This window comes from Arvicanthis niloticus, chromosome 14 (assembly GCF_011762505.2).
Source record: "Arvicanthis niloticus isolate mArvNil1 chromosome 14, mArvNil1.pat.X, whole genome shotgun sequence".
NCBI lineage: Eukaryota > Metazoa > Chordata > Mammalia > Rodentia > Muridae > Arvicanthis > Arvicanthis niloticus.
Genome location: NC_047671.1, coordinates 45,753,671 through 45,781,652, shown reverse-complemented (window position 1 = coordinate 45,781,652; position 27,982 = coordinate 45,753,671). Strand labels below are relative to the sequence as shown.

Below are 27,982 nucleotides of genomic sequence, written 5' to 3'. Positions count from 1 at the left end.
ACTCAGATTCAAACCAAAGGGGAGCATGCCTTTAAAAGAATGTTACCTTAGTATTCCAGAACCCAAGGTCATAGCAGTCTGGCAGACATTGTATTTTTTTAAAGACAGCACATGCCCAACTGAGGGTCTGTCCTTTTTGTCTAGTCTGAAAGGAAAGGCTGGTGGAGATACACTCTACTAAGTATTCACCTTGTTAAGTACCGCTAAGTACTGTGTCTCCTGTCTCAGAAACTGTACTTTTGTATCCTATTAGGCGAGGCTTCATCTACAGGACCAGGGGTTCAATCCTGAAAGATGACACAATTCCATAACTTACCCAAAAAGCAGAGTGAGAAAGGTCTTCCAGCCTGGGGATTGCTATCAAGAAAAAAAAAAAATGGTCTTCAAAGGATGAGAAAAACATTATGATCGAGGACAGACTATCCCCCAACATATAGAAGTATTAAACTGTATATTCCTAATTACAAATGAGGGTAAAAAAAAAAACCTACATCATACATGTCTGGGAAAGTGAAGGGTTTCCTTTAACTTTAAATGGGCCTTCTTTTTTTGGATACAGAAATGTGTCTGTACAATTGAACATTCTGAGAGTGATTTTTTTTTTAAAGGGGAAGTGGCCTGCACTGAAAGCTCTGGAAATAACATTCCAGAAGGTGTTTTGGAACAGAAAACCCTGGAAGTTGTAACAAAGTACCATTAACAAGGGAAATCCTAGATTTTATCAAATCTCAAAATGGAACAAACTGAGATAATTTATCTTCAAATGGTGCAATGAAAGTAATGTTTAGTCTGAATTTCAACAAACCCCTAGACATGTTGCTAATAGAAATACAGTCTGAGCTATTTTAAATTCTGTTAGTCAAGTGAAACAAAAAAAGCAGAAAGAAACACACCAACTTAACCCAATATATTTGAGACAATACTATGCTGGCATTTAATCTTTCTTTTTTCTTTCTTATCTTTGTTTAATCTGTGGGTGTTGTGCCTGCATGAATGTCTGTCTCGTGTGCATGTCTGGTGCACACAAGGCCAGAAGGTGTCAACTCCCTTTGGTTCAGAGTCACTGACAGTTGTGACCCACCATGTGGTTGCTTAGAACCAGGTGTTCTGCAAGAGCAGCCAGTGCTCTTAGCCACTAAGCCATCGTTCCAGCCCCTTCAATCAATATTATAAAACATATTATTGAGATATCTTGCATTCTTTTTGCATGCTGAGTCTCTCTAAGATCTGGAACATAAACTAATTATACCACACGGAGATCTGGTCCAGCTACATTTCAAGTGCTCTGAAGATTCCTGAGGCTAGTAGCAAAGCCCCAAACAGTACAACTCTCAATTTACCATCACAAGAAATGAGAGGAACAAATTACCAATTTTATTACATTCCTTTATTAAATTCTTTAAGACCCTTAGAAGGGTCATGTTCTACCCTACTTTAGTTGTTGTTTTTTTTTTTTTTTTTAACATGCAATTAGTTAGACTTTGTATATAGCATAGCAGTGAACAATTAGAAAATTTATAAAATACCTTAAGTTTGGGGTATTTTAACAGTGGTGCTCAACTTGTGGGTCACAACCCCTTTTCCAAGTTGAATGACCCTTTCACAGGGGTTGCATATCAGAACCCTGCATAATAGATATTTACATTATGATTCATTAAGAGCAGCAAAATTACAGTTCTGAAGTAGCAATGAAAATAATATTACAGTTGGGGGGGGGGAGTGTCACCACAACATGAGGAACTATATTAAAGGGTCACAGCATTAGGAAGGTTGAGAACCACCGCTCTAATTTAAATGTGATGTTCGAGACTCTGAAGAGAAGAAAAACAGTTAACAAGCCATCAGTGTTAAGTCCATACATTTTTGTTTGGGATTCTCAAGACAGGGTTTCTCTGGGTAGCCCTGGCCATCCTGGAACTCAGAGACCAGGTTAGCCTCAAACCGAGAGATATGAGTGCCTAAGCCCACACATTCTTAAGAATGTCAAAGGAATATATTTTCAGGAAGTATATCAAAATATTAAAACATTAAGCCAGGCATGGTGGTACACACCTTTAATCCTAGCACTTGGGAGTCAGAGGAAGGCAGATCTCTGAGTTTAAGGCCAGCCTGGTCTATAACATTCTAGGCTAGCCAGTACTACACAGAGAAGCCCTTTCTTTAAAAACCAACAATAAAATATGAAAATGAAACCTTATCATTTGCTTCAAAAATGTATAGTGACACTCCAATTAAGTTAGACTATTAAGTTAAATTATATAAATTTGCCCAAGAAGCCGAGAACTCCTATGAGAAGACTTCATCTAATTAACTGTTTCTAACTTCCTTCTCATTCCTAATCATCAATGGCCCTTCCTGAGCACCACTGTCTACCAAACACCATCCAACTTTACCTCTCAGCTCTTACTACAAGTCTCAGGAGCTTCAGCCCTTTCAGGCTCCGCCTCCTCCACACACCCACCGCTGTGCAAGTATATCCATCTCTCCCACTCCCCTAACAGCCTGAAAACACAGGCAGCAGACCACGTTCTCCTCAGTTCCAGAGCAGCATCATGAGGCCCCCTTCTGTCTTCCGCTTCCACATGTAGCTCCATGCCTCTCAGAGCCTTTGTATTTGCTGTCCCCAGCTACCTGGGAACCTTTTGCTAATGGAAGTATAGGTACTGACCCTTGAACCTATAAGCTAGCTTACATCTACAAAACTGACTCTGAGTATACACTTCCAAAACTATGCACCACATATTCATAAGGTTGTTTACCATGTTTCCTTTCTTTTCAGAGTTATTATTTTCCCGCATATGTGCATGCCTGTATCAGTTTATGCACACTATGTGCACTGAGGAGCCTGAGGCCAGAAGAGGGTGCCAGATCCCCTGAAACTGGAGTTGCAGGGAGCTGTGGGTGCCAAGAACAAACCCTGGGTCTTCTATAAAAGCAGAAAGTATATGTAGCTGCGAAATGCTGCTCCTCTCCAGTCTCTCACTCTACACTCCGAACAAAATCTACAGAATATTACTTGCAAAGTGTCCATTTATGAGATTAGGCAAGTAAACCTTTGCACCAGCATTAGCAGTGAGGTGGAAGTGGGAGAAGAGGGGCAGGTTAGGGCCAAGAAAGGGAAGCTGAAAGAGAAGCCTGAGAACATACTCAGGTTCTGTTGGTAACTTTAAAAAGTATAAATTACTTTTATATTTAATTCTATAGAAAAATATTTATATATAATGCTATAGAAAAATGTTTCCTCCTATTTGTATTAGAAAAAAGAAATTGAAATATAAATAAATTGCCTGTTTTGGAAAGAAACACAGAAGAGGTAACCAAGAAATTAAATAATAATAATTAGCTATGAAGTGAACAGAAGAAGAAGCAGGCTAGAGAGATAGTCAACAGTTAAGATCACTTGCTTTTCTTGCATGGGACCTGAGTTCAATTTCTAGAGCTGGCTCCCAATGGCCCTTAACTCCTGCTCCAGGCTATGTAGCCTCCAAGGCTAGCCTGGGCTAAAGTGAAACCCTGTCTCAAACAACAAAAATAGACTAAAAAAGAAGCATCTTGATACTTTTGTGTAAAGATTTAAAAACTCTTAGGGAACAGCAATAATTTATTAAAAATAAATAACAAACATGGCCCAAAGATGAAAAAAATGCAAGTTTATTAGATTAGAAATCAAAGAATTGGGATAATTGTACAGGACCCAGCAGTTAGAAATGAAGTCTACTTAGATCTAGCTTGAGATTCTTAGAGCAGAAGTAGCCCAGAAGCCATACTGACGCTCCGGCTGGCATGAATTCAGTGAACCAGGTAGACTATCGTGTCGCCAATGTCCGTGCGCAGCCCATTCTCAGTAAGGTGAACTTTCTTGCTCACTAGGTCCACATGGAAAACGGCGTTCTCAGAAATGGGTGTCTTCTCACTGTGTTCTCTTCCTAGGACTGGAACTCGTCGAGGCCCCAACAGAGGATCATCAAACCTCATCAGCTTCACTTTGGAAAGATCTATAGCAAAAGAGATGAGCAACGTGAGCGCTTACAGTCACTGACAACCTGGCTGGAACAGCCAGACACAAGCATCTCCATCAGACTTTTAGGACCCAGTGTCAGAAGCAAAGTTAGCACGTAGTAAGCCGCAGCCCCTTCCCGCTTTACACCTGAGCAGAAACAGTGAGATCCTGTGGGACACACTTGGGATGTGAAACCAAGAGGAGGAGGAACAGTGTCTTTTCAAGTGCCAACCTATGGTCTACGTCATTTTACATGCTTCGGTGCTTCAACAAGCCTTTGCTGCTCCAGGATGCACTCAGATTGGCAAAGGACCTTTGGAGCTATTTTTGGAGAAGCCCCAATCACTGTGACAAACAGTGCTACCTGTTTCTTCTTTTGCTCAAGAGGTAAGAAGTGTTTGTAGCACAGCCTGGTGAGAGTCAAGAAGAGAAGGAAGGAGTGGGCAGGTGAAGCTGCAGCTTGGAGATCTGCTCTAATGTGACCTGCATCTGGTCGGCTGCTGCAGGCTGGTAATATGGCTCCTGACTAAAAACAACAATGACAACACAACAGCCAAACAAGCACTTGCCCTATGGATACATTTATGATTTAACAATCAGGTCAAAAATTTTTATTTAAGTAATTCTGAGACTTCTCAACATCAAACAATTCTGGTTTTATTTGGTGGAAAAACACTGAAACAAATCACAAACACTCGTTCTGGGTCTGTGTCGTTCTAAGCAGTGTGGCCAGTTGTGCTTCACCTGCCCCTCCCCAGAACACATTTCCTACATTACTTCTAAGCTTTTCTAAAACAGATGACTGGGTGGTCTGTGAGCTGCATTCCCTCGTGGTGTCTCAAGAGGACAAAGCTTAGCTTTGTAAGGGATAAGAGATAAAAGAAGACATTAATGCAGCTGGCAGCCATATCCAGAGTATAAGTCTTCCAGGCATTTTGTTCTCTCTGGGAAACAAAGACCGAAAGGTTGCAAGTTTAGAGAAGAGCTCTCAGGGCTTACAGAGCAATTACCTGCATCTGCCATAAAAGCAAACCCTGCCTGGGAGTGTTCAGAGCCTCTGCAGAGAGACCTTACACGGCCTGCTCCAAGACAAAGCACAAGGCATGAAAACTAAAATAGGAGACAGGCAGGCAGAGCCTCACCACAGCCTTCGCATTTGCATGGACACAGTTCATGGCAACAGCTACTGCAATTTCAGCTGTGCATCGGTCGCACCAAGTATTTTGCTATAAATGTAGTAATAAGTTCTGCCAGAAGATTTTATACATTCACTGCAGACTTCTCTCTAACAGTCTTCCCTCATCATTTCAACCAAATCTAATTCAAACTATTTCAAAGAAACCTTAACACTCAATTGGGTTTCTAAGTGACAAAACACATTTGACTTGATGTTTTGCCATGTAGTTCATTACTGCCAATAAATTCGTAGGGCTTTCTTAGTGGCCTTCCTATCTATTCTTATCCTTGATCTCTCTCATCACTAAAAATGTTGAAATTTAAGTCTGCAAGTACACAAGGTTTAAGGCACTTAGAGAGAAGATAAGAGCAATTGAAAGGCCCTAGGGACTGACGATATGCAATGGAGCCTCACCTCCAGGTTATTAGTTCACACGGCTTGGGTGTGAGTGATTTAAAGTCATTATCATCAAGAGTTGCCCAGTGGCCTTTGTGAAGTGAAATGACGTTTGAGCCGAGTGTGTCCTGGTGCCTGGATCATAATCACCCTCAATACAATTGGCACTAATTGGACTGCTTGCTGTCTAGTGCAGCAGACGACTATGAAGTATGGTATTGAATTGAACTGCTTTTCTATCCCACATATTCAGTATGTACCTAACAAAGCAACCCGAGGGCCAATGGAGGGCACCAAGGTCAGATCTCTTCTGTGGATTCTCACACGAATGTCAACTTCAAACTTTGCTAATGCTATCCATTTCCCAAAATTTACAGCAGTTTCTAAGACCAGACTTTAAAACCTGTGAATTATGAGCTGGTCTGAGTAAAGAGATAGGAACTATGCCAAAGATTCCATGAGAAAAGACAACAGATAGAAAGCAATGCCAGCCCAGTGCTGAGGAACTCAGTGCTTTCAGTGCCTTTAATAGGAATGGTGAGTTAACATCTTTTTTAAAAATATTAATTTATTTATTTTTTGAGTGTGTGCACACATGCCATAGCTTGCATGTATAAGTCAGGGACAATTTGTAAAAGAAGTTTCTCCTATTCTACCATACCACAAAAACCAAACTCAGGCGATCAGCTTGGCAACAAATGCCTTCACTCACTGAGGCTTCTCCCTGTCCCTGATTTAACACTTCCTAATACAGTTTGCAATGCAGGGATACACCCTGTAGTATACTACAACCTCATAATAAGGACCCATTTTCTTTAAAAGCCACGCTAATGTCTTTCAGGGCAACACGTTTTTCCTATTATGAAATCTGATTAAGACTAAACAGAAGCAATACAATATGAGAAGCATATAGGAATACAATATGAGAAGGCGTAACATGGCTTCTTAGACGCTCATTTTTCAAAATTTTCATGTCCCACTCTTTTGTTCCAAAGGCGTATCTACCATTCTATGGTATTTCACTGACTAAGGAAACATCATAAATGCCTATAGAAGCTGCAGAGATGGCATAATGCTTAAGACACTGTTGCTCTTGCAGAAGACCCAGATTCAGTTCCTAGGACCCTTGTTAGGTGGCTTGTAACCACCTGTAATTCCAGGAGATCTGACACCTCTTTTTGGCTTCCATGGACATCTGCACTGGTACATATATATAACTCAGGCACATGCATACACACATAAAATAAAATAAACCTTTAAGAATATAGATGAATCTTAGAAAACTATGTGTATGTATATGGGAGGTGGGGTATATACATGTATGTCCGCATGTATGTGAGTGCATTCACATATGCATGTGTACATGAGGACAAGAGGTCAATGCTGGGTGTCTTACACTCTCCACCTTATTATTTATTAAGAAAGGATCTCTCTGAACCTGAGAGTTTGCTATTTTGGCTTGACTGGCTGGTTATCTGAAACCCATTTGTCTGCACACATCCTTAGGCATTAGAGTTACAGACATGTATCATTGCACCTGGCTTTTTTAAAATGTTTGAATATAGGTGCTGGGGACCCAAACTCAGGCCTTCACATCTGCACAGTACTACTTTACAAACTGCTATCTCTCCACACCAAGCCATGGGAGACACTCTGCTTAGTGAAATAAGCTTAACAAGAAAGGGAAAATAGCCAGGCAATGGTGGAGTACACCTTTTGTGTAAGCACTCAGGAGGCAGAGGCAGGCGGATCTGTGAGTTCAAGGTCAACCTGGTGTTCAGAGTGAGTTCTAGGACAGCCAGGGCTACACAGGGAAACCTTCTCTAAAAAAAAAAAAAAAAAAAAAAGAAGGGAGAGAAAGGGAAGGGAAGGGAGGAAGGGAGGAAGGGAGGAAGGGAAGGGAAGAAGAGAGAGAGGGAGGGAGGGAGGGAGGGAGGAAGGAAGGAAGGGAGGGAGGGAGGGAGGGAAGAAGGAAGGGAAGAAGGAAGGAAGGAAGGAAGGAAGGAAGGAAGGAAGGAAGGAAGGAAGGGCGGACATAGCTAGGTAAAGTGGCACTACTTGTAGCCTAGTCATACCACACAATAATTTAAAGAAAAATTATGGAAAAGCTTATCCAGTTCTTTTTTCTGAGACAGGCTCTCACTGTGTATCCTAGGCTAATTTCCAGATTGACCTCAAACTTTTGATCAGCCTACCTCAGCCCCATCAATGCTGGGACTATACTTATGTGACATCAAGCCCAGGTCAGTCCATTTTTGATTGCTATCAAAAAGAAGAGGGCCACCAAGATGGCTCAGTATGTATAGATGCTCACACGAGCCTGATGACCCGACAGCTGTCCTCTGAACTACATGTATGTTCATATGTACACATACATAGCAAAGAAAAGTTTACTTTAAAAGGAAAATGCTGAAGATATAACTCAGTGGGAGGCCCTTGCCTAGTAGATACGAGAACCTGGAATCAAAACCGAGCAATGCAAAGAAATGAATAAAAAGAAGGCCACCCCTGGGAGCACACACCTGTAATTCCAGCAGTTAGAAGACAGAGGCAGAACTGCCACAAGTTCAAAGTCAGTCTGGTCTACATAGTGAGTTCCAAGTCACCTAGGGCTTCAGACTAAGCAAGCACACCCATTCCCTACCGCCCTCCACCCAGGAGGCTACACAGTAAGACCCTGCAAGGAAGTGGGAAGGATGTTTATACTGACTTTAATCACAGAAAATACACTCTGAATCTAGATTAGCAACTGAGATTATTTATGTATTTTGCCTGGAGAAACACTGTTTAAAAGAAAAAATATAAGCTTCTGAGTCAAAGAGTTTAAAGTCTAGGCTTGAGATTTTCCAGCTAAAAAAAATTGGCAAGTACCTTAGCCTTTGTGAACCTCCATTTCATTATCTCTACAAGGGGAATGATAATGCTGATGACTTTACTATAAACTGTAAAAAGCTAACGCATGGAAAGCACACAAACACTCCTATTCTCTCCTGTTACCCAGGGAGAGACCCAGCCGGACCACTTAGTCTAGAACACTAAGGGGATGTGTTCCCTAACTCTGAATTACCTCTAAGAGACAAAAATCATTTATTGTAATTTCAGAACCAGTATTCTAGAATATTGAAAAAAAAATCTAATCCAGTGTACTCATGGCACTGAAAGAGAATGCACTTGCCCTAAAGTGACACAGCAGAGTTATCAAGCTACCTAACCCCAAACAAGCCCAAAAGAATCTAGGTCTCCAGTGCTGAGCCCAGTTCTCTTCCTGAAGTGCTACAGTGCAGCCCTTAGACAAGCTGTCTGTCCTTTCTATGTAAGAGTCATCAATGCGCGAGCCCCTGATAGTGGGAGTTTTAGGGAAACCCTTTCACCTTTGATTCCTCGGTCTGTTTTCGTCAAGCGTCTGATTATGGACTCACAGCTGTCTCCTTGCCTGATGTCGATTTTGGTTGAGAAGTGCCCACTGGATGGCTGAGGATTTACTAGGGAAACTGGCACACCAGGCTAGGAGAGGAAAAATACAAGTTATAACACATCAAACTTTAATATTGTCAAAAAACAAGGGTGATCTCTGCCACATTTCTATACCCGCTAAAAACATTTCTAATTCTGTATTCTAAAATTATGACCAGGACAGTCAAATATGAAAGAAAAACTGTCTAAGTTCATGCTTACACCAAGATGCCTTGGTGTACGGATTACAACTGCACATACTAACACTGCTGACACACCGCGGTGACACACCATGGCGACACATCAACACACTAAGGATATTTTCTCCTCCACTACCATCATTTGTTCAACCTCTCCATGGTAGGTCAGGCACAGGAAGAAGCACTTTACAGACTTCCATATATTATATTCCAAAGGGAATATATTATGGCTGTATAATGAATATTACTTCATTTATCCACTTCTTCCCAAAATGACTGCATTTCTGCAGCCACACCATGAGACAATGAGAGAATCACCACAGTAATAATGTCAGAAGGTCTCCAAGACTGTGATTCCCTTACTCTTTCAAACCAGACCTGTTTTCAATGAAATGTGGTCAAAGCAACCACGTTCCTACGTCCTCTAGAGGAGTCTTAATTGTAGTCTAAATCTGAATGGATTCCTGGAGGCTCCATAGAATCTGTAAGACCTTTACACGTCTACCAATAATGACCAAAAAATACAATTCCTGCACTAATTAAGATAATGTTCTTGCTTAGTTTACAACAAAAACCAAAAAGCCTTGCATAACAGTTGAAAAGTCTAAATAGGACATTTGAAAGCTCTGTCACTATTTAAGTCTTATTCACAGCTAGACTGTTTTTGCCTTTTTTTCAATAAAAACCAAGTTTAGAACATCTTATTTTGTTTTTGAAAACTACAAATAATACCTAACACTATCATAGGAATAAAGTAATAACCAATACTGCACGAGCTGGACCTCTAAGTCACCTCAAGTCCAGCCCCATTTCCAACCCTGCATATCCAATGCCCTCCCCCTACAAATGAGCCCTTGCTGTAATGACCTCCAAGTCTCATCTAGGCCTAAGAGGCAATGATTCAGTATGGCTTCTTCAACTTACTTCTGTTCTGAAAACATTAAGTGGCTTCCCAGGACAACACTCTTCCTTGACTTTATCTTCAGCTTCAGAGGCAAACTTGACTTCTATATGTTCCAACTGAATGGATGGGAAATAAAAGTCATTAGTAACACTTAATATGGCTGAAATTAATCACCACTTCATCTCATTAAGAGCACGATGGCTTTGCCACTTAATAGGAAATGGTCTGTACAATTTTATTGTTTTCCTTATTAATGTTAAATGAAATCTACCATCTGTTATCAACACTCCTCCTAGCTGTCTCATGGCATTGTTCCTTATCCAGTCGGGTGTGGCACTTTCTATACTGGAATCTGGCATCTCCCCACCACATAAGAAGGAAAGCAGCATGAAAGCTTCCACCTACACAAGCAGACGCTCCCAAGTTTATCATTTGAGAAGTTACATAAGCAGAGAAAAGTTCAGTCATGTAACATACTGCAGATCCTCAAGGATGCCTCTAAGGTGTGTGCCTACTGTTCACATGAAGGACTGGAACAGGTTTTGACCTACATGAATGTATATACATAAGCAACCTACTAATCTTTGACTTCGTGACCAATAGGCTTAACAAGCATGACGCTCTGGGTTCAAAAGCCAGCAACAAATGCACAGCAATCATGAACACAGCAAACTCGCCCGTAGACCTCTCCTTCAACTCAATATGCCACAGGACAGCTCTTAGTCACTTTAAACCTGCATGGTTTTTAGTGTCTTCATTATCATTAGAATCACATTCTGAGTCTTCTAAAGCAATTCCGTTTTCCCTTTGCCTGAGCTAAGGGAAAGCATTTTTAGATCCTGTATAAGTTGTAGCTGAAAATGCACCAGGACCACAGATTATAATTAAGTGAATTCTGTGACTCTGCGGCCTAAAGGTGGGACAATTCAGAATGTGGGCTAACAGAAAGGCTTTTAAGACATCTAAATAAAAGGTCATTCTGCTTTGTGAGCTTTTGAGTTTTCTTGGTTTTTTTGTTCTGTAATACTTGGTTTGCACGCGTGCCAGTAAGTACACACATTCGAGAGCACACGTGTGCATGCACGCACACACACACACACACACACAGAAATCTGACTGCTCTAAAGACAATCTAGGGAGAATCTCTAACCACATATGGCCCGTGTGTTATGTATAAGATAACTGATAACTGGATAAGGTAACAGATCATTTTCTTTCTGCAACTTTTATATCCATTCATCTGTTTTCATCTCAAAAATATTTACTAATTATATATCTGGTCAAAGTACTAAATATAAAAGATGAAGTTTATGAAAAGTATCCTAGCAGGCTGTAAAGCTGGACTGTGTTTTTTATAGAAAACCATAGTAATTAACTATAATCCCTGGCCTTCTTACCTCAAGAGAATTGGTTAGGTAGACTATATTCTCCATAAGTACTGCCTGCTCATCAAATTCCAATTCTAAATCCAAGACTCGTGGCCCTTTCTTCTCCATGTTTTCCTAATAGCCAAATGGTTTTGAAAACAAAATCACATTAAAGACATGTTAAAAAGAATCTATTTTTCCAAAGTAATCATTCTTTCAACTGATAAAATCTTTACATTTCAGCGGGTAAAGAAAAGGTCTTTGACTCATGGGTTTCCCTTATCTATGTTTGCTTGTTAATGAAATTACTTGCTCAGAATAATTGCCATTTAAAACAAGACAAGGTTTAAGGTAGTACTGAAAAGACTAGAAGGCGTGAAATTTTCAGATGCTGAAAATAAATGTGGTTTAACAATTGTTTATTTAGATGACTTACTGTACAAACCAAAATAATAAAAAAAAGCATTAAATAAATCCCTTGAGCTAATAATTTTTTAATTTTTCAACATAACAAGCATTATAATTCCCAAAGATATTTCTGAAAGCTTACACAAAAACTGACACTGTCATTCTATATAGGTATTCGGATAATCTTGTAATATTCAAAAGACAATTTCCTATTCTTACTTTCCTTCAACATTAAGTGTTTCTACTCAAAACATAATCTTAGTGACCCAACCTCCTAAGTACACTACAGCTGTGTGATACAGTGTGTCCTATTCACGGGACAGTGGCCCCACACTATTCCTCCTACCCACTGCTTTCGGCCACCACCGGCAGTAGATCAGTGCCATTACACAGAGTGTCAGGTACTAATCCATACGTGCTGCAGGCGCTCCTCATCACTTTGTCCCATGGACTCAGCAGAAGGCAACCAGGCAGGTGCCAGTGCTGCTCTTAGCTTCCCTACCTACAGGACCACGAGCCAAACAAACTCCCAGTTTTAAACATTATCAGGCCTTGGCTTGGGATGTCACTTGGTAGCAGGATGTCACATTTGCCTAACATGTGCAAAGCACTACATTTAATTGCTAACATCACAAAGGGGGCGGTGAGGGAGGGAGAGAGGGAGTATCCAGTCTGTGGTATTCTGTTATAGCAGCAGAAAATGCAGTAAGGCATCACCTAAGTTCTATTTCCTTTTCCATAAAAGTACTTGAAAGTCAATTTCTTTAGAGACAACCTCTCATGTAGTCCAGGTTGTTTTCAACTTAATATGTCACTAAAGAGTCCTTGAAATTCTTATCCCCCTGCTTCAACCACCCAAGTCCTGGAATTACAGGAATGCACCAAACCAGGTTGACTGTGGTGCTGGGGATCAAAGCCAGAGCTTTGTGCATGCTAGGCAAGCTCTCCACTGTGTGAGCCACACTGCCAGTCCAAGAAAGCTATTTTCTTATTCCCAGATTCTCAATCATTTTCAACATTTGCAAAACTACTCATTTTTTGGTTGGCAAATCAAGAATATTATTTAAAAATATATTACTGTTGGGCATGGTGATACATGTCCCAGACAGAATAGGGGAGGAAAAAGCAAGAAAGAGGATCTCTAAGTTTGGTCTACAAAGTAAGTTCCAGGACAACCAGGGCTACACAGAGATTCTGTCTTGAGCAGGTTTAAAAAAAAAAAAAAAAAAGAGGTAGAGGCAGCAGGTCAATCTCTGTGACCATAAGGCCAGCCTGATCTACATAGAAGAGTTCCAGGCTAGCTAGGACTACATAGTGAGACCCTGTCTCAAAAAATTAATTAGTTAATTAATTAAAAATAAAAGAAAAGTGTGATGTTGAGATCCTAAAGAACTCAACTCTTTAAAGAACTTAGCAGCTCAAAACATCAAGTCACTGCCCCACTCAATAACTCAAATCTAACCACGTGCTATCACTGTAATTCATGCTGCTCAGCTTAAGCCACACAAATGTAGAATGTGGTTCCAGACAAGGGATCTACCGATAATACCCTAACATAAGGAAAAGAAGGTATTTCTTCCCCAAAATTGGAAGGTAGGAAGGCAGAGATGAAAATAATTCAATGCACCTAATTTTCTTCTGGAATGCGTATTTTCACATAGTCAGCAATTCTATAGGTAAATTCAAACTCTGACTGGTCATGTCTCAATCACTGACTTAGAAGAGCTATTTAGCACATCACTGGGGGAGACTGTGTCCGAGGCTTTTTCCCCTTTCCCTCTCCTGTCCTAGCTAAACAGTTCTCAAATGGGCACAGCTGACCAACGTTCATACTCGCTTACCTTAATCATGGCAACAAATGGCATAACTTTCTTCATATATTTTTTCAATTCTGGCAAATTACCTAGTTCACCAGCAATGGCTTTGTTATCAGGCAATTTTCCATTGTTGGCCTAAAAATGGGAGCAGGAGAGGGATATAAAGACAAGTGTTTAGAAAATGATGCAAGACCACAGGTATGGCTGCTGGAACTGTGCCAGACACAGGAGGAGGCTTCAGCCGGCTTAGACAAGGGCGCTCAGCACAGCATCATGAAGTGCAAGTTCAGTGGACAAGGCAGAAAGACCTTCCCCTCTGAATGGAAGAGGCATGCTTGTCAGTGCAAAGGAGAAACACAGTGTGGTACACTGAATATTTATTTATCTTCTTCAATAAAAGCAGCCCCACCTGGAGACAAGCTCACCTAGTCAAAAACTGATGTGCTCATATAAAGATCTTGTCTTCAAGTTCAAAGATCTTATCATTTTGTGGGTCATATTAAAATGGAAAGCAACACATTTCTTATACAAAACATGCATGACTACTTTGGGGGAGATTCCTACCCCCCCACCCCATTATGTGTTTGTATGTGCACATGAGAGCAGGTGCCCAAGGGAGTGAAAGGCATCAAATCTCCCTGGAGCTAGAGTTACAGGCAGCTGTGAGCTGCCTGACATAGGTGCTGAGAACCAAATTCAGATCTTTGGCAGGGGCCATCTCTCTAGCCCTAAAATATGACTGCTTTTTGAACACCTAGGGCTGGAGAGATAAGTCAGTGGTTAAGAGCTTTGGCTCTTCTTCCAGAGGTTCTGAGTTCAGTTCTCAGCAACTACATGGTGACTCACAACTATCTACAATGGGATCTGATGCCGTTTTCTGTTGTGCAGACATACATGTAGACAAAGACCTAAAATATATAAGTAAATAAATATTTATTTTTAAAAAATACTTTCCTTTATAAATGTGAAGAAAAAAAAAAGGATTCTCTAGTTTCTGGTGCTAAAAATAGTATCATTTCTGTCAAAACAAAACAAAAAACCCAAAACCTTATCACATATCACTGATATAAGCATGTATATGATCCACACACAGACATACATACAAACAGGTTATATATATATATATATATATATATATATATATATATATATATAATAAAAATACACATAAATTACTTTTTTTTTAAAAAAAAAGAAAACTTAAGAATAGGCGGTGATGGCTCACGCCTTTAATCCCAACACTTGGGAGACAAAGGCAGAAGGATCTCTTGAGTTTGAGGCCAGCCTGGTCTACAAGTGAGTTCCAGCCAGCCAGAGAAATCCTATCTCAAAAAAATCCAAAGAAAAATGAAAGGCTAGGGCCACTTTTAATCCCAGCATCTGGGAGGCAGGGGCAGGGGGGCCTCTGTAAGCTCAAGGCCTGTATGGTCTACAAGAAAGCTCCTGGCCACTCAGGACACACACACACACACACACACACACACACACACACACACACAATTAAGAACAAAAAATCTGACCTAAATTAAACACTGAGCTTCCTACAAACAGAACTGTTTCATTTCACAGACACTGAGCCGACATCTCTGAGCCCATCTCATGGGCAGTCTCAGAGGAAACAGCAGTAAAGAGCAAAGCTTCAATTGACTCCAAATGCTACAAAGCCGACCCTTTCTAAGTCCAATCACCGCTAAAGTCACAGTGAATTCAAAGGGTAAATTCGGTCCCTGGGCTTCATTATTGTAACTACACATGCAGAAAAAAAATTTAAACACACACACACTAACACACACACACACACATACACACCTTTTAATTACAAACAACTAGGTTCAATACATTTTTTTTTTTTTGTAAGAAAGCTTCAGAAATGTTGAAAGATGGTAGTTTTTCTCTTGGCATCCATGTATGAGCTACCAAGGATAACAAAGGACACTCTCTGCCTGGAGAGAATTGAAAAAGGCCACCTGTCTGTCCCTCCCCCTTACCATTAACATCCTAAAACCAAAAATATCTTAAGCAGACAATACTGAGAGAAATCACATCACCTCAAAGTGGCTCCGCAGGGTTGTCAGAGTAATGTGCTGCCAGACAGGGTAGTTCTTTGCTACATAGATGGTGCAGTGTGAGGGCCTCTGAGCTGGCTGCTTGTCAGTCTTCTGTACAGGAGAAGAAAAGAAAAACATGGGTCCTGATGTAAACCAGATGAGAACACTCAGCACCTAGACTATCAACCTGAGCAGTTAGAACATACATGCACAGACCCGAGGCAGTTAGAACATACACACTCCAGACCTTTAACTGTTAGAACATACACACTTCAGACCTTTAACTGTTAGAACATACACACTCCAGACCTTTAACTGTTAGAACATATGTGTTCCACATCTTGAACAGTTAGAACATACAAGCTCCAGACCTTTCAGTTAGAACATATATGCTTCAGAGCTGTGCTACACATAGCACTACCCATCTTAATGACTTAGTTTTCATGACTTTGTACCCATGATAAGGAATGATCGCTTTTAAAAACTGTTGAAAGGATGACATCACCTTCCCTTTAGCTGGCATCATGTAATTCTTGAGCCGTAATCTAAGGTCATGTGCTACTTCCATGAGATACTGTGAGGAACGAATCAACGACTCATCCACCGGACCTGCCACAGGCCATGAGGCATGCATAATTGAATCGGGCTTAAAAAAAAAAAATTGAGATTAAACAACACTTGCTTTCCAGGCCTTGCTTACAGTTTCACACCACAGTTACCATCTGTAATCATGTACCCCAAGTTCAAACCTGACTACACACAGCACACTTCTCCAGTCCCTGATCTAATGTTCCCTAGAATTCAAGCTGTGAAGTCTGACTCTACATTCTTAATTAGCATCCATTTGTACAAGCAATATTAATACCCACACACATATGCTCACTTTCAAAGAAAATGATGTAATGCTAATTTGCCTAAATTTAATCATTATTATATAAATTATGCATGCTCTCAGTTTTTTACCCTATTAATACATCCAGTATTAAAAGTATGGCTAGTCAGCATGCAGATCACTAGCACATTTCTGTACGTGCTCATGATTAAAAAGGAACATGAAACAGGCCAATCTCCTGAGCTGAAAGCCTAGGAGAGATAACCGAATTGATCTTCACACTGTGACTGCTGGCATAACTCCTTGACAGGCAGCCCTATATATGCCAGGAGTTTTATATAAAAAAGAACATTTATGTAAACATGCCCTTACATCTTTGTTTATGAGCACTTCATTCTGTTATTTACAGCTCTCTAAAGTCTTTCCCCCTTTCTAACCACTAGAAGAACACATCTGAACATATTCAATACAGATGGGAATCAAAGAGTACACAGCAGGCATAGGACCACATTTTTAACACATATACATTGTGCATGTACAAATGTACAAAACGTACAATGTATAATGTATTTTTCAACCTGTTAGAATTATGATGATGAACCTATGACTATTCCTGAACTCATAAGGAATAACATTATCACAACACTTATTTACTGAGGCCAAACCATACTTCCCAAAACATATTCTTTCTTTCTCTCTTTTTCTTTCTCTCTTTTTCTTTCTCTCTTTTTCCTTCTCTCTGTCTCTGTCTCTCTGTCTCTCTGTCTCTCTGTCTGTCTCTCTCTCTCTCTCTCTCTCTCTCTCTCTCTCTCTCTCTCTCTCTCTTTTGGTTTTTCGAGACAGGGTTTCTCTGTGTAGCCTTGGCTGTCCTGGAACTCACTCTGCAGACCAGGCTGGCCTCGAACTCAGAAATCCACTTGCCTCTGCCTCCCAAGAGCTGGGATTAAAGGTGTGCTCCACCACTGCCTGGCAGTCCCCAAAACATTTTAAACCCAATGGCATACCTTTCCCAGTAGTGTCCAGATGTGCTCACACAAATGTGGACAGAATGGAGTCAGAAGGATTGTCTGAACTTCAATAAAGCGGAACACAAGCTCTCTGTGCATCCCCTCTGTGGCCAGTTCACGGTATTTGTCTTTTGCAGCCTACACAAATTTCAAATAGTTTGTCATTTTCCTTATCTTCTTTAAAAATGAAGATGAGAAATTCAGTTTCTTGGTTTTAATTCATTAAGGATTAGTTTTGTAAAAGTTATGATAAACAGTTCACTTTATTTTTAAAGTCTACAATATAAGAACAATCTTTTATTAAGAGAATATCATGCATTTATATTAATAATTCTCAAGAAACAAGTCTGGAAATGTAGCTAAGCAGCAAGAACACATGCCTGCAACATGGAAAGCTCTGGACTTAAAATAAACAAGAAAACTATTTCAATTTTTCTCCAGAACAAGGGGGGGAAAAAAAAACAGTATCAGAATTTTGTTTGTTTGTCTACCTGGTCTGGAGTTTCTAAGACAGGGTTTTGCTAGGTATCCTAGGCTTGCTGTGCCTCCATTTTTATGAGCATGCTTTTTAATCCAGGCTAACCTCAAACTCATAGCAACCCTCCTGCCTTAGTCTTCCAAGTAGTGGGATTACAGGCACAAGCCCACCATGTTCAGCTCTTCCTTTCTTTCTTCGTACCTACCTACCTACTTACCTACCTACCTTTCTTCTTTTAAAGGCATTTTAAGATGTGTCTATGTCAGTGAGACATAAAGCTAGACCTTTGAACTATTCATCCTCTTAGGTCAGGCTCTGAGCAGTGCTCAGGGCAACATTAACATAAAGGGATTAGAATGCGAGATTTTTATGCTCAGCATTTGGCCTTATTTAACCACATCTAAAAACTAAGTTACATAAATCGCAGTGTGACATTTTACAAAACTGGTTGAGTAAAGCTACATGTGGCCCTTGAAATGCCAAACTTGGAAAAACAGTGACACCTTGTGGAAAAACTCAAGACAACATTTGCTTTCATGTGGATGGCAATTAATTACACCTTTGCCTTCACATTTATTAACTTAAAATGCTTTTGTGCAGCAAGACAGGGTTGGCACATGCCTAACTGAAGACAAGAGGACCTCCCCTTACTGCTCAGGAGTAAAATAAGAGCAGAATTTTCTATACTAAGTGGATACCACAGACACAATGTCAAAGAAAGCTACTTTTGAATCACAATTTATCAGAAAATTCATTGAAAAAATTGTCAGTCTGTACTTTGGACATGCAACTATTTCATAGCAAGGAGAAAAAGGCGGAAATACACCATATTAATGCTTACATGGTTGACACCAAAAGAATAGCATACCTGAAACTCAAAAAAACCTGTTTTCAAAGCTTCTTTAAACATCATCTTTTCATAGTTTTGATCTGTTTTTATAATTCCTGCATTCATTTCACTATTGAATAGGGAAAGAAAATCTATTCAGTTAAAAGGCAACTATATATTTTATGTACTTCATATTATTATTGTATACTTATATGTATGCATTACATATTTATGACATATATCTGCCACATAGATTAATAACCAGCAAAATGAGCACGACAGCAGAAACATTACAGAGAACTCAACACACGGGCCAGGGAGATGGCTCATGAGTCCAGTGGTGGCACAAGCATGAGTGCTTGAGTTCAAATGCCAGAACCCAGCTAAAGCCAGAGGATGCAGTGCATGTGTGTAATTCAGTGCTGAGTTGAGACAGGTGGCTGAGACAGGAGAGCCCCAAGAACCACAGTCCAGCTAGTCTGGCACATAGCAGCCCATCTCAAACCAGGTAGAAGGCAAAGACCAATGCCTGTGGTTGGTCTCTGTCTCTGTCTCTGTCTCTGTCTCTGTCTCTGTCTCTGTCTCTGTCTCTCTCTCTCTCTCTCTCTCTCTCTCTATATATATATATATATATATATATATATATATATATACACACACATACATTTTTTTTTTAATTTTTAGTTTTAAAACAATTGCTCAACATAAAAATGCTTTGTCCTTAAAATGTCCATAAAAATGTTTGTCTACCTTGTTGTATACAATGTCAGCTTTCACTGTTCAGAGCTCCTATTTAACACACTTAACAGTGTTCTGTTACTATTCATGATTGTGAAGTTTCTTGGTGGAGCTGGGCACGGTGGCCTGTAATCCAACCGGATTACTTGGAAGGTTAAGTTCAAGGCCAGCCTAGAGTAGTGTAAGACCCTAACCCCAAGTACTCCTCACTGAAAACACTGTTAATGATGCTCAAACACACCATAAAAATCGCCTAACAAACATGGCAGCCAGGATTTAGAGCTTGCACGGTAAGTAATAGATATCAGCTATTAGGAAACACCTCTTATCGCCCAGACTTAATTTAACCTGACCTAGCCCTGATTTCTTTCATCTCTTGTCTCTGAGCTCCATGTACTGTACTTCAAATACCATACCCTTCCCAATCTGCTTTCCCCTTTCCCTGAAAGACTACTGTCTATTTTTTCAAGAAATCCAGATTTCCCAGTCTCCCTTGACAAATCCTCCTTACACCAACGACTGAATTCAGTTAGTAGTCTTTCCAACAAGTCTTCCTCATCTGTGTAGTACCAGCACTGAGTATCTCTCCCAACATAAGGCAAACAAATGTCTTGAATTTCTTACAAAAGTTATTTCTTCTTTTCTCTCAACCTGTTTTTGCTGTCTCCATTTTATTCTACTGTAATGTGAGACAGTGAAAGAAAGGTTATGCAAAGAGGTTTTGGAGACACAGACAAGTTCATATCACAATTTTCCTATTACATATCACAATTTTCCTATTACATATCACAATTTTCCTATTACTACAATGAAACTGCTACCCCTCAGTTTCTTCATCCCTAAAGCTGAGCTAGCTATACTGTCAGTGCCTGAGGCTGCTGGGAGGCTAGAATCAGACAGAAGACAGAAGCCTGCACACGAAGGCCCGAAACAAACAGCAACTACTGCTATCATTTAACTTATTTTAGAAAAAAAAACAGACAGCCTGAAAACCAGACTTGGCAACTGCTATGGCATAGCGCTGGCCCAAAACTACCTGGCAAACACACGATCATTGAATGAGTCAGCAGGTCCACTTCTGAGGCTGCTGCAGTTGGCGAGCATTTCTTTGACCCATTCTACCCATGTGTACAGACGGAGGATGCCTGCGTCTGCCATAGCTTCCACAAAGTTAGCATCTTCAACAGTGTCACCAGCATCAGCCAGAGCCAGGCGCATTCCTGAAAGAAAACAAAACCAGTCAGTTAAAAACATAGTTACTGACCGGGCAGTGATGGCACATGCCTTTAATGACAGCACTCGGGAGACAGAGGCAGGAGAATCTCTGTGAATTAGAAGTCAGCCTGGTCTACAGAGTGAGTTCCAAGACAGCCAAGGCTACAGAGAGAAACAGTGTCTTGAAAAAAACCAAATATATGTGTATATATCTAAATTGTGTGTGTGTGTGTGTGTGTGTGTGTGTGTGTGTGTGTGTGTGTGTGCGCTCGCACGCTTGGGAGCTAGAAGCAGACGTTTAAGATAATCCTTGGTAAATAGAAAGTCTGAAGACGTTCCAAGCTATATGAGATAATGTCTCAAAAAAGAAAAAGAGGAAAAAAAAGCCACACACTCACATTCTAGGAAAAACTTAGGCACTCAGCTGGGAACATGTAAATTAAGAAATAACAAATGTTACAAATGACTGTCCTGGATCAACAGCAAAAATAAGGCTCTCAACTTTTACAATACTTCTGTGCCCTCTGTATCACACTTGCATTATTTGTGCTCATTGTATCAAATGACAGCCAAGCAGGAAGCTGTTTGCATAAAGGAGCAATTGCAACAAGAAAGGAAGATGCAGTAGCATCCTTCTTGTTAGCCTCTGATCTGGCAAGTAAATTAGAAAGATAAACAAGAGAATGAGGTGTAGGTGCCGGCTTGCCTCTTCTTAAGACATCGGGACCAGAAGAAAAAGCAAGTACAAGTTAGATTATGTTCAAAAGCTCTTCCTTGGATCTAAGAACTTGGAACACTTGGGAAGATGCAGAGAGTGAGGAGGAGCTCTCAAGTCCAACCTTCAGTAGAAAAAGAGAACCTCTGTAATCCAGTGTGCAGATGGGGTATTAGCAATGGTCCAATGCAAGAAATTAGTGTGATAGGAAATATTCAGCATCTCAACTGCTAGAATTAGGGAACATTTTTAAAACAAGCAATGAAAGAGCCTGTCTCAGTCTGGCTTGTGAAGCTATGGGACATGGGGGCAGATGGGATCAGTCTAACTGTACAGAAGCAAAGAAAGTGAGTACTGTAACTTCCCATCCCCCCTAAGGCAAAGGCTACATAACTGTGACAGTATGAGGGAAACTGGTCCCTAGTGGACTGGCTAATGAAAGCCATTAGGAACACTTGTTATCTCTATCTAAAGTCCCCATAAATATCAGGAATTGGAGAACCACAGAGGAGGCAGATACTATTGAGGGAACAGGAATAGCAAAAACTGAGTTTGAACCCAAGTTCACTGGACTAAATGGAACTCCATTCACACAGAGGTAGTTAAACACATGGTTGATCCAGTGGGGACCTCAAGGTTGGTTTGTAGCTTAGTTTTCTGGTCAGGCAAGATCTTTAAAAGTAGGAAAGCCTTTGGCAGTCTCGTTGACTTAGAGTAGCATGTAAATACAGTAGAAGAACAAGGTAGAGGAAATAGGAGAAAAGCAATGCAGAAGGAAGAGGTCTGTCTGGGTTACTCAAAGGCAGGTGTGGCAAGATTTGTGCTGAGCTGTGGTTCCAAAGAAAAAGTTGATAGAACACCAAATTGTGTTGCTGATAAGCTTCTCTAAAGCCTGAGGAGCAGTTCACAGAAAACATTCATGATAGACCAATACAGGTAAACATGATTAAGCCCATCCCAGGGGTGCGTAATTATCCTCCCAGACTAGAGAAAGTACACTTCCCTCAGGAAAAGGTTAATCTAGGGGTGAAGATGGCTTGCCCAGTCAGAAACTTCCCCAACAACCAGGTGTGGTGAATAAAGAGACTATAAGCCACTGTGCCAACCTGGGGCCACTCTTACCGAAGAAGCCAGCAAGTGCAGCAGAGGTAAACAGGGCCACATTCACCTTTGGCCCCTGAGTCAGCCTGAGCAGATCAAGTCAGGCTCACTGGGTTTACCATGTATGGAGAAATGTAGGAAGACTCCATGGAGGAGCTCCAGGATATGGAAATGTAATGGCTCAGAGGGGATGATGGGGATTAGAGGGAGCTAATTAAGTTATCGTCTCCTATCAATGCTTTGTAGCCAGCCTTGCTCTGTGGAGGAAGCAACTGATGCAAATGGACGGAATATTCATGCTGTATTAGACCTTCCTTGTGTTCGACTTTAGCGTCTTCTTAGCTCTGCAGTCACCTGACTCTTGCTGAGGACAGATGACAGCAGACTTTCAAAATGTTTCACCGAGGTCATCTTTGTAACCTAATTGTTACAGGACGGTGGCTCAGGATGTTACCTTGCCCTATCTATCCTCTGGAGGTTTTCTTATACAGATGACATAATGCTAACCCGAGTGTTCTGCAGATTTGGAAAGCCACTGGAGTGACAACCGGGTACAATGGTACTTCTAACTACTTTGCAACCCAGCAGGGGCTAGGTTAATTAAAAGAAAAAGAAATCCAACAGGTACCCTGTAGATGGGTGAAAGGGCACTCCCAGGAGCCATAAGTTTATTGAATAAAAGCACTAGTGCCAGGGATGGGGTACCTTCCTGAGTTGTTGGCCAGGAAAGCCCCTAAGGCCCCACAAATCATAAAAGCTATTACTACAGCTGGTGGTTGTATACCAGGACAAGACAGTAAGACACTATTTTCAGAGATGCTACATGTGCATGCTTTGACTGTAGGACAGGGAGAGATTAGCTGGGACTGAAATGGAAATTCATACCCTGCTGACTGGCTTTTGTAGTGCCTGAGGTGACCACACAAGCTGCTGGTGGAAAACTGTCACTGACATTCCTGCTTGACTATCTTCCCTGTGTGCTAAAATACTGACATGCTAAGCAAGATGTACCTGCTTGTGCAATAGTGGTCAGCTGTCATGGGTAAGACTAACAGCCTTCCATTTGGACTAAAGGCCTGCTCTAAACGATGAAATTCATATCTGGTATTGGAAGCCAGGACAAAAGCCTGTGACTGGGAAAGTCCTAAGTCCCAATGGAAAAACATCTAGTAAATGGCTTTACTGGATGGATGAGAGGCACATGTCAAGCTGCCTTCTAAAGCACTCACACCCATAAATCACTGTTCTTATCAGCCTCACTGACTGGGGAAGCTTCTGAGAACTCAGGAGAATCACCCACAAGTTTGTTGGCCAGCTAGTCTGAAGCACACAGAGCAGAGAAAACAAGAGAGACTCTCAAAGCAAGGTGAAGGGAGAATCAGCTCCAAAAAGCTGTTGTCTGTTCACTGTAGACAAAGTCGTGAAACAAAAAGAAGCTGTCATCTGACATCCACATATGCGCCACAGTACAAGTGTGCTCACACTCACACAAACATTATGCACAGATGCACAAACAATAAATATCTTAAAAGACTCTAAATACTTTGAATTTTTTTCTTGAATAGATTGTATCAGCAATTCTTGTGATTTAGCTTACAAATTGTGCTGCTTATCAACATAGGAAACATGAGTATTTAAATTTTTGTTAAAGGTAAAAGAATAAGCAACAACCTGAACTTATCTTCTGCAGCCCTATCTGAATAACGGCAAGGATAAAAATGTACTCACCATCAGCTGAAAATTTGTCAACAGCTTGGCTCAAAGTGAGGAAGTTGCCCGTAGATTTTGACATCTAAAAGAAAAAAAAAAAAAAAAAAAAAAAGCATTGATCAAGCATTAATAATTTTCATAAATAAATAAAACAATCCAAATTAAGTTAATCAGAGTGGTCATCATGAGTCAAAAGCACAAGAATCTGAAAATGAAGGACACAGCAGATGATGACTAAAGAGAGGCAAGCACTGAAGCTGAGGCCACCAAGGATCTGCCTGGATTCCCAGCCACCAAGCAACTAGGACAGGGTCTACTGTGACCTCTGAAAGGCTGGCTGAGACAGAATTGTCTTGACTGGAACAGGGAACGCTGGCTGCTAACGCAGGGAAGAGCCTTGCTGACACAAAGTCATAGGAACAGAAGAGACTCACTCCCGAGAGTAAAGTGAGGTTTTCTTTTCAGGCCCATCGGCAGCACTCAGAGAAGCAGCACTCACAGCAGGCTAAGAGGATGCCATGTTCTAATAGGCTCTCACTATGTTGTCCTGGAGGGAACGGAGCTCTTCAACAGCCACCACCTACCTCTACCTCCTAAGTGCTGAGATGAAAGGCATGAGCCACTGCACCCACCAAAGAGAAGAACTTCTAAAATCACCTTTGACTTTTAGGGCACTGTCTCTATCTGACGCTGCACACTGTAACCTGTACCATCTGCTGTTTGTTCAGTCTATATATCCACTGTAACACTTACAAAGATTTGTTCTCATTTTTATTTATGAATGTGTCAGGGCAAGTGTGTGAAAGCGCACATGCCTAGAGTCCAGAAGAGAGCATGAGATCCTTGGAGCTGTGATGACATGGGTCAGCTGAGTGGTCTGAGCCATGTTTTAGCTCCTACTGTAATACTTAGAATGGCAACCCTGCCGTTACACTAACATTCATTGGTTGTCCAATGAACCTAAGGTACTAATGCAGAAGTAAATGCAGGCACTTTTGAGGAAGGGTGCGTGTGTATGTGTGTCTGTGTTTTCTATTGAGCAGGCATGAGAGGGACAGGTGAAGGGAGTCTGCACAACTTTTTACTCAGAAACGATTTACTGAGATAAATCCTACACAGGCAGCAAAAGGGACAATATTCCTAAAAGTGTTGGGAGGCAGCCATGTTGGCAGGAACAGTATTAGCATTTCATGACATATAGAAACCCCTGAAGCTCCAAATTCTCTTGTTCTTCAAGAGCTGTAAGTCACAGTGCCAACAGAAAGTCCCAGGTATTCTCTCCCGAGTCAGTTCTAGGGTCTCTATGCACATGTCCTCAGCTCCTTCCCTTCACCTCTCTCCTCCAGTTGTAATTTGAATCATTCTTAATACCAGGACCCTAACAATCCTTAGGACTATCTGCTCTGCCTACTCAAAAGATTAAAATTTAGTCCAGCTATTAGTCCTAAAGAATTCAGATATCTTTTCTTAATTCGAACTAATTCATACATATTTCTGTTCCTTTTTTTTTTTCCTCAGCTGAAACACCTTGCCCAGGGCCTCACCTTCTCAGAGTTGAGCAGCAGGTGTCCATTTGCTCGAACAGAAACAGGCCACTTGTCACTTTACAGGCGCAAGTTGCAAGACAGAAAACAAAAAGGAAAACAGAATTACTATTCTCCACAATACCCTGAAGTAAATGTTAACAGTGGGCAGTTTGTTGAGACAAGACCATGCACTACAATTGTGGGTGGCTTTTGTTTCACAGTTCTAGGGCTCAGAAACAGGGCTTGGCTCCTCTCACAGAAGTGCTCCCTGTGCTGTGCTCCTGTTTTCAACAGGAAGCAACTGAAAAGAACCCAAGAATTGGCTCTGTGAGTAATGAAAAGAAAAATACAGCAGGGTTCAGCTATTAACAAGATCAGGAAGATCTTGAAAATATGCAATTATGCAAAAGAAACAGAAGAGCACATATACCTTTGCATGAATATAAATACATAGCTTTCAATTCCCAGAATATGTATGAACATTTGCTCCAAGAGAAGCCAGAAAAAAAAAAAAAATGTAATAGCAAAGTAGAGTGGACTAAGTGCAGTGGTGGGTGAAAGGTCAAGAGCACCCTGTTATCTTCACACACTGCATTATGCACTCTATAACCTGTCTTAAAACTGCTGCATTCCTGCACCGAGCAGGCCAGTGCCCCTGATGACCTCAAATATATACAGTATCCTCTTTGGGCTGTTTATATAAGACAGGGAGAAGCACACATCCCACATAACTCATACTGTAACAAATCCAACCCCTCCATAGTCATTCCTTAAGATGCTTGAAGCCTTAAGACACCCTTATTGACTATCAATAAATGAATCCTACACAGACTTGAACATTTACCTTTGTTCTGGCCACATGGCCACATGATTGTAAATGTAATATGAAAGATGATTTGGAATCAGATCCTTGCCAGAGGCTCGAAGGTCCACTGGATACCAAAACTCAAATTCCTGCTTCAACTGATCCAGCTTTTCCTTTGGGATCTGAGTCTTAGGAAATGGAGCATCCTTGAAGAACACATAATCCCAAACGTCCTTCGTCATCTGCTGGGGGCTGTATTGAAAGAGAGTACATAAATGGACTATTATTTTTGAAAGAATCAGAATGTCCACCTAATCGTGTATTAAAATTTTAATTAGTTACAGTATCAAACAAAAGCAAACAGATTCCCTAAGAACAAGAAGGCATGATAGCGCAGGAGGAGCGACTTGATCATCTCTCTCAGTTGCACAGTAAAAAGGCGAACTATAACAGAAGACCAAGCTCTTGTCTTTAAAGGCAGGATCTCACTATGTAGACCAAGCTGGCCCTCAACTCACAGAGAATGGCCTATCTCTGCCTCCTACATACTGAGATTAAAAGTGAATGCCTCTTGCTACCAAAATTCTTGAGAAAAATAAACTTGAAAGAATGAATTTCTAAATATGTAAGCCAAAATGTCACAACATGGGCAGTTGAACAGCTTCTTTTTCTTAACTGTGTACCAACCTGATGCCCAGTGGAGACTCCGCCTGCCCATGCAGGTCACCCCCCTGCAACAGGTGTGCAACTGTGTAGAACGCCATGTAAATTGTGGAATCCGAGAGAGATTCAATCAACCACTGCTCATCCCAAGGCAGACGAGTGCCTGCGACACAAAGACAAAAACTGGTGTTGACTGAAGCTGAGACTCCCCGGCAGAAGCCACATCTCCAAGGCTACTTACCTAGGACCTTCTGATGCTGTTCTGGCTGTGGGTTACTGCTATTCTGGTTTGTTTGTGGTGCTAGGAATTGAGCCAGGGCTTTGCACATGGTAGGCAAGCACTCGACCATTGAGCTACATCACAATCCTAAGAAGCCCTAAATTCTACTTTAATAATTTATAAAGGTAAATAAGTATACAAAACCAAAACTGACTGAACCTCTGGAGTCCTTTAATAAAAATATCATATGGCTAGAGAGGGTTCGGTAAGTAAGAACTCTTGCTGCACGCACATAAAAACCAGAATTCTGACTGCAATGCCTATGTAAAATCCTGAATCCCCTAGCCCTAGCACTATGGGGAGAGATAGGAGG

The 27,982-nt window shown here is 40.9% G+C and overlaps 1 protein-coding gene across 1 annotated transcript in view; it reads right to left on the bottom strand.

The window, feature by feature from the left end:
* Positions 1-3,635: 3,635 nt before the first annotated feature.
* The window catches only part of Lars1 (leucyl-tRNA synthetase 1), a 48,422-nt gene continuing 24,075 nt past the window's right edge, over positions 3,636-27,982 (bottom strand). Inside the window, exons 19-32 of the mRNA XM_034518258.2 lie at positions 27,414-27,552; positions 26,766-26,978; positions 25,940-25,997; positions 24,414-24,477; positions 20,691-20,874; positions 18,956-19,046; positions 17,607-17,747; positions 16,276-16,416; positions 15,771-15,881; positions 13,747-13,857; positions 11,528-11,632; positions 10,151-10,246; positions 8,945-9,077; positions 3,636-3,995 (exon numbers count right to left, since the gene is read on the bottom strand). Of these exons, the coding sequence (XP_034374149.1) occupies positions 3,790-3,995; positions 8,945-9,077; positions 10,151-10,246; positions 11,528-11,632; positions 13,747-13,857; positions 15,771-15,881; positions 16,276-16,416; positions 17,607-17,747; positions 18,956-19,046; positions 20,691-20,874; positions 24,414-24,477; positions 25,940-25,997; positions 26,766-26,978; positions 27,414-27,552 (1,793 nt within the window). The 3' untranslated portion in view covers positions 3,636-3,789. The remainder of the gene's footprint in view (positions 3,996-8,944; positions 9,078-10,150; positions 10,247-11,527; positions 11,633-13,746; positions 13,858-15,770; positions 15,882-16,275; positions 16,417-17,606; positions 17,748-18,955; positions 19,047-20,690; positions 20,875-24,413; positions 24,478-25,939; positions 25,998-26,765; positions 26,979-27,413; positions 27,553-27,982) is intronic.